The sequence below is a fragment of the Gavialis gangeticus genome, unplaced genomic scaffold, assembly GCF_001723915.1.
Source record: "Gavialis gangeticus isolate Ggan-Ray unplaced genomic scaffold, GavGan_comp1, whole genome shotgun sequence".
Taxonomy (NCBI): domain Eukaryota; kingdom Metazoa; phylum Chordata; order Crocodylia; family Gavialidae; genus Gavialis; species Gavialis gangeticus.
Window position 1 is genome coordinate 1,048,693 of NW_017728955.1, and position 7,457 is coordinate 1,056,149.

The window sequence follows — 7,457 nt, forward strand, 5'->3', positions numbered from 1 at the left end:
AAAAAAAAAAAAAAAAAAAAAAATCAAACCATATTCAGAAAGCAACAGACAAGCATTTCACAGTACAGACCAGCAGTAAAATGGGAAGTAAAAAGGCTACACTTAGTTGAATTGGCAGAAAGAATTCAGAGGTCAAATTTCTGAAGGGGTGTCCAAATAACAGTGTTCGTTTAAACATAGCTTTGCATGAGTAAACTGCTTTGCCCTTATAACATGCCAAATGCAAATGTGCCACAAGCACAAACAATGGCTAGAATAATTTTTTAAATATCCTCAGTGGGTAATAACATTTTATCAGAATGGAATTCTGGCTAGAACTTTACTGAACTGTCATGGGATCTTTGGTGGCTGTGAATTGTTTAGTGTTCCTATCACTACTAACTAGAGCCTGCTGTGTCAAAAGGAGAAGCTGGCATTTACTAAAATAAAGATAAGTCATTTTTCAGCATATGTATAGCCTGTTATAAAGTTGAGATCATAAAAAAAGGAAAAACAATCCTTCAAATTTTCTTAAGACAGAACCTACTGCTTGACTTGGCCAACCATAGAAACTCTGGCAGATTCGAGATTTCTGATCTGTCCACTTTTCACACTAAGAAAAAGAAGTGAGAAAAGTTACCATGCATCAGGGGATAAATGTGATGTAACATTATTGTGGCATCCATCTATCACCACACCCAGTAATACAAGAAACAGCCCAGATAATTTCTCCAGGTCATCCTACCAGCAATCCTTTTAAATTTTGTCCATGGGGCTAGATTTAAGGCATAAAATCAGCTATCTGCTTTTACAATTCACATATCACTGTGATAGAAGCACCTTACAAACATAAATTAATTCACCTTCACACACTGTCTCAGAAGGTAGGGAAATATTATTATACCCGCTTTACAGAGGGGCGTACTGTGCTGGTAGTCGGGCAGAAAACCCAGGTCTCCTAAGCTCCAGTCCAATGCCTTCCCACTCAGAAGACCACCCCCTTCCCTTCAAGAGCAGCTGCAGAACTGACAGCACAATAAAGAGGAGGTCTGAACACAACCAGGCACACTACCTCCATTCAATTGCATTCTCAAGCGACTTGAATGTTTTGGGACGACTCCTCAAGAAATTCTGCATGCTGTTCAGCGCGTCCATGGCTGTGCCTAAAAACAAGTACATCTTGATTTCAAGTAAACAGACTGTTTGAGAACATCCTTTCAAAACGTTCTCAAAAGCCCCTTTATGACACAGAGTCAATTGTGGGTAGGAGAGTGCTCTGGCAAATGTTAGGATTTATGATAACTTAAGAGCGTTCATCTTGCATTTCCAGGCTATGCACAACTGCTCTAAAGCCATCTTTCACGTATCTGGTTTCCAGTTCAGGAAACTTTTTAGTTGGTTTCCCTCATCCCCATTCTTAATAGGCCACATACATAATAACTCTAGAAGCAGAATCTCTGTTAGCTTTAAAAGCATCAGGGTTCATGTCTTTGGTTGCTGCCATTAGGAGGTTAACATGTCATACTTGACTGGGTCTAATATCCCAGGCCTGGAACAGTAATGATAATGCAATGACAGGGTATTCTGATTTCTACCTACCCATGATCCAGCTGCAAGAATGGATGTTGCAATGCAATCACAACAAATAAAATCAAATGGAAAAAAATCCACCTTTAAAAACTAAAAGACAGGACTAAGCTAAAGTGATTATTTAAAACTGAAAATGGATAGCCACTGGAGAGAAGAAAAACCCTTCATATGCTTAGCAAGACAAGGTTTTTTACACTCACTGATGCAGTTAAGGAAAGAAGACAGACCACTGCAGAAGACACTGCCTAAGGGTACGCAGACTTACCTTCCACTACGTCAATCATGCAAAGGCCCAATAAACTTGGCACCAAATTGGATGCTGCCGTGTGTACAGCAATGGCTCCACCCATGCTGTGCCCAATTAGCATGATTGGAGGAGGCAGATCTCCATACATAGCTTCCACCACATTTCCAATATCTCTAGAAAAATAAGAGGAACAAGAACATTGCTTTTTTTCTCTCTGATACATTTGTGAGGCAGATTTGTAGAAGTATGGGAATGGAACGGAAAAATTCCACCTAAAAACCCTTACTCTGAACCCTGTTTTCATAATCTAGTTTTTTTTCCCCCCTCAGTGATATTCTTTGTATGGTACTCTTTTACTTTTTGGTTTGATCGTCTAATCCAACGCTAAATGACACAGAAGTCTGCTATCTTATCGTGCACACTTCGATTCAGACACAGTATGGGAGGGGGGGCAACCACTCAAGCACAAGCTTAAGAGTGAACTCACTGCTTTCCTTAATAACCAAGGGCCTGCGTAAATGCCCCGACAGGTGACAGTAGACTAAACCATTCAGTTCCAAGGGTTTGAAACACAAAAGGACCTAGCAAGGGAAACATGATGCATTTTCCTGCATAAAAGAATAAATCAGGGTCAGAAAGAGGGCACTCTGCTCAGAACCTCGATCGATGAGACAATCTAACCCTGACCGCAAGGCCGACAGATTGGGAATGCAGGAGAGAGGCAAAAAATTATTTCTTTCTGGAGTGTAGGCTGTTTAAGACAGGCACGCTGGCTTTATCCCACTCCCAGAAAATACCTAGTACATTGTCATAGGCCCCTGGCAGACATTAACATAATGATGCAATTGGGATCAGAATACTTTCATGCCCCATCCCTAAAACGGCATGTCCTGACATGCCACATATGTATGGCAAGACGTGCAAATGTTTGGAATGGGGCATAAAATACTTTAGATCCCAATGGTGTGACTACCAGGGTAAGACTGGGACCTGGGGCTGCCTCTGGCCTGATCCCATGGATCAGGCCAGGGGCAACTGTGATCCAGACCCTGGGGCTAGCTCGTGCCCAATCCTGAAGCTCAGCTGGGCAGCAAGATCAGGCACAGGGCACCCACTCCCCAGAGATCAGGCTGGCAACAGTCCCAGGACCCAGGGCTGTCTTGGCCTGAAGCTGACAGCTGGCTGATTGTCAGCATCAACATTGAACAGCCCTAGGTCCGGTTCTAGACCTGAGGTTGTCCTGACCCAGCATGAACAATCAGTTGATTGTCAGCATTAGCTAAGGTAGCCCACATCTAGGACACGTGCCATGTATTCAATTAAAAGCACCATACAAGCCACCCACAAAGATGTTCTACATTTTAATGTGGAACATCTTGGGGTCATAGGAAAGTAGGGCTGAAAGATACCTCACCAGGTCATCTAGCCCAGCCCCCTGCTCAAGGCAGGATCAGCCTTCTTTGACTAAACTACCCCAGGCAAGTGTTTGTCCAACTTGGTCTTGAAAGTTTCCAAGGATGGAGATTCCACCACTCCTCTAGTCAACCTGTTCCAATACTTCACTACCCTCAAAGTCAGAAAGTTCCTCCTAATTTCCAACCTTCATTTCCCCTGCTGCATCTGGAGACCACTACTTCCTAGTCCTGTCCCTTATGCTACAGAGAAAAACCAATCCCCAATCTCTCTGTCATCACCCTTCAGGTATTTGAAAACTGTGATCAAATTCCTTCTCAGTCTTCTCCTCTACAAACTAAGTAACCCAAGTTCTTTCAAACTTTCTTCATAAGTCTTGCCTTCCAAGCCCCTAAAACATTTGTATTGCTCTGTGCTGGACTCTTTCCAAACTGTCTACATCCTTCTTGAAATGTGGGTGGTTTGTGATTTTATTGGTCTCACAAATTCCCTGAATGCATGTCCTGTTGCAATGCATGGCTTAATTAACACATTAATAGTGCTATAAATGTGGCATCTGCAAAGGCCCTTTATCAACATTCTTACACTGTACTTGTCATTGTAGTGATCCAAGACCCTGCAAGTGCAATACAATAATATTATTGTATATTATAATATTATTATTTATTATTCAATCAATAATAAATTATTGTTCACAAAAACAGCAAAGAATTTCTTGGACACTACAATTCAAATAAAAGCAGTGAAAAGTGGCCATCTTGGCTGAAAGTATTTGCCAAAGGATCTCGAAGTCCAGTTGCATCTAATGCATACAATACCAACAAGCAAGACTGATTTATTAGTCTTCTCTCCATGCCTACCACTGATGCTGATTTAAGGTAAGAACAAAAAATGTTACTTAAGGATTATGAAACTGAAAAGTTAGCACTGAAATTTAAAAGGTGAATGCAGATAGCTTTCAAATCCATTTCTAGGAGGCGAGGCACGTTTAAAACTAAAGGAAGCCTATTTGTTTCTATGCAAGCGCTGCTCCAGATCTGAAAAATGATCACTACATATGGCATCTCCTCAGGACACTAGCACACACCTCAGGAGCTGATGAGTTATAAGCAGCAGCAATAAGGTGCACAATAAGTCAACATGTATTTCACAGATGGCCTCCTTGGAACAAGCCGTGAGAGACAGAGAGGGTTACAATGTCCTTCAGCAGTAGTTAGAAGAATCTCTCCCTACTAAATGTGGATATAATATAGTACTTTAAGGGGTAGGAAATTGCTTTTCTTATACCTTATCCAAAGATGGGTTTTCATTCAAAAGCAAGTCACTACAGTTTGATTAATCAGCTTTCTCTGTGCCTGTAAGTATCATTTTCTGCATTATACATTTCCTTGATGCAATGGTTCTGGATAGGCCATGAGTCACACTCAGCCTTCACCCAAGGGAAAGAAAACCAACCCACATTACAATGAATCAAAAAGCATTATTCAAAGTGACAAGTATTTTTCTCTTTAGTTTAAGTTATGCACAGTACACCCAGACAGTATATGAAGTAGGGCAATATAAAAGCAAGATCCTGCGCTGATATAACTCAGCATTTTGTGCGTTTCTAATGGAAAGAGATGGAAAAAATGTTAATGAGTAAACAACAATACCAAATTGCTGATTAGCTTTAACTGTAATCAGCCTGTAAACTCTAATTAGAAAACCGCTAATATAAGCCTACTACACTGCAAATTTTAAACATTAATAACTTTTAAGCCACCCAAGGACTTTTCAGAGCAGCAAGATCTATAAAACGCATCAAATCTGAAGTATCCATTGTCAGCTGCTGGAGTTAGGAATACAATTTCTGGCCAAACTGTTTTTACTTAAACCTTCCAAAACAGAAGAGGTAGAAACATCTAAAAGAGGGGTACATTCGAATGCAATGCAAAACTTCATTTAAATTCTAGGGCTTCCTTATGTGACTGCAGCAAAACATCTCTTCATAAAAGAGAAATCAAAGGTGGATAAAAACTAAATGAGACAGAGCAAAAAAAGAGGAAAGCAAAGATTTGGGAGAAGCCAATAAGCAAAAGGCTAAAATAAATATGCGACTTTCCATACTTCGCCATTGTTTCTGCAGACAGGTCTTCAGGATTCCGGACTTTGGTTTCACCTGCAAAAAAATCCAACAAAAGATAAAAGAGACGTGATTTACAAACCAAACAACCAACCTTCAGACTCCTCAGAACTTACTGAAACAGCAGGGTAAAGTTTAAAGCTTTTCTGTATATACTAGCCAGGTAAACTAATAGCATTTTATATTACCTCTTCAGAGTCAACATGGATAGTTTCATGAACCCTAATACTTTAAGTTAGGGAAATAGCAACTTTAACCCATGTGAAGGCCATTTATTAGCAACTTACTTTGACTGTGGAAACACTCTAGTTCCATATGCTGTGAATTGTTCACAAACATCCCCCACCCCACCAGAAAATATCAGACCCTGACGATCACAGTGTGCACAAAGAATCAGACAAGAGCACTGCATGCAGGGCCATGGCATCTCCATGTCTCCGTGAGGCATGAGATCAGCTACTAGGCTTCTTACTGAACCTGTTTTTGGGGTCCAGTTAGTTCCCCAGCCCCCCATCTGCCCTAGCCATGTTTTCACGATGACTTTTCAAGCAACCATTAATTTGTCAGAGATGGGGGAGAGGAAATTAATCTGTTTTAATGTAAATGCAAATATAAAAACAAAATAAATACAAATATACTGGAACACAAATTTGAGTTTTAGATTGAACTAACTTACCATGACCTCTGAGATCTAAAGCCACAATCCTACACTGAATCCTGTTAATGATCGCAGACTGCAAGAAGGGACAAAGATTATAAGCTGCAAAACATGACACCTCATTGAGAAACAATCTTCAAAACATTAAATAATTTAAACACAAGAGAAACAAAGATGGGGTGATAAAAAATTCAGTGTCAGTAAAATTACTGAAACAGGATTGGACAAGCTACAGCGAGATCCAGAGGGAAAAAGTAAAGCATCAATATTTGGTGGAAGCGCTTCGGATGTTAGCAAAACCACCAGGTTGGGTTTTTTTTTGTCTGTTTGTTTTTAAGATCACTTGATAGATCATTGACAGCAGCACTACACTGCAAACTGCGCAAACAAGAAATCACGTCTCCCAGTAGGCCTTGTTTTCAGATCCATAATAAGAGCTTAAAACACAATAATAGCATGAGGCACACCCATCTCCTTGCAAAACCACTACTGGTTCCAAAATTAGCCTCAGCTTCACAGTAGGTAAAAAGATGTAACAGCTGCTTTGCAGCAGAGTAACTTCACTCTAAAAGAATGGAATTTTACAGTAATGCTGAAATCCACAAAATTATGTATCCCTTCACCCCTCCCTTTTCCAATAGTAACAAACAATGATGCTTTTTAAAGCAACTCCAGACTGCAATAAGATTATATCTCATTATTTGTTCCTGGCGTCTACATTTACATAAGTTATTTCAGGCATCATGGTGATTAAGCAGCGTTCTGTGCTGAAAAGAAAGCATTTGTGTTGGAAAAATCAATTACTGATTGACTGGTAACATTCACTGAAAAATTCTTAGCAGAAAGGACAGCAAAAGAGCCTCCGAACTGATGGGAGGAACTGTGAGTTGCACGGATTTACTGCTTCAGACCTTATAGCAGTCAGTCTTAGGAACTGGTATCCTGCGAAATAGCTTGTGGATGTGGGGTGTTGGCAGCGTTTGGTAATGGGCTGGGTTCAGCAGCCACTCTCCCCATGCTGCCATGGGAAGATGCCGCAACGGTGGCCAGATCCTAGCACCAGCCTTCCTCTGACCTGAGCTGGCCTGTTCCAGCCGGCAGCCTGAAAAGGTTAGAGACTGCCTCTTTGTAAGACTTGAAGAGGAGAATCCCACCCTCTCTCTGATGCAGAGAGAGGTCCTAGCAGGCCGCGAGACTGCTCTTGGAAATCAGCTCCTTCTGATTAAGGAATCTTGTTTCCTTTCCTCTGGCCCACTTGATATTAAAAGTGACCACAAGTACCACAAGTGTCTAAAGAATTGCTGAAGCCAAAAGTCAATGATTTAGATTATTCAAGCTGCAGCAAGGGAGATTTAGGTTGGGGATTAGGAAAAAAACTGTCTCACTAGGATGGTGGAGCACTGGATCAAGTTACCTAGAGAGGTGGTGGACTCTCCATCCTTGGAGGT

The 7,457-nt window shown here is 40.9% G+C and overlaps 1 protein-coding gene across 1 annotated transcript in view; it reads right to left on the reverse strand.

The window, feature by feature from the left end:
• The window catches only part of PPME1 (protein phosphatase methylesterase 1), a 62,603-nt gene that overhangs the window by 16,130 nt on the left and 39,016 nt on the right, over positions 1 to 7,457 (reverse strand). Inside the window, exons 5-9 of the mRNA XM_019522014.1 lie at positions 6,028 to 6,085; positions 5,336 to 5,387; positions 1,835 to 1,989; positions 1,052 to 1,142; positions 527 to 592 (exon numbers count right to left, since the gene is read on the reverse strand). Of these exons, the coding sequence (XP_019377559.1) occupies positions 527 to 592; positions 1,052 to 1,142; positions 1,835 to 1,989; positions 5,336 to 5,387; positions 6,028 to 6,085 (422 nt within the window). The remainder of the gene's footprint in view (positions 1 to 526; positions 593 to 1,051; positions 1,143 to 1,834; positions 1,990 to 5,335; positions 5,388 to 6,027; positions 6,086 to 7,457) is intronic.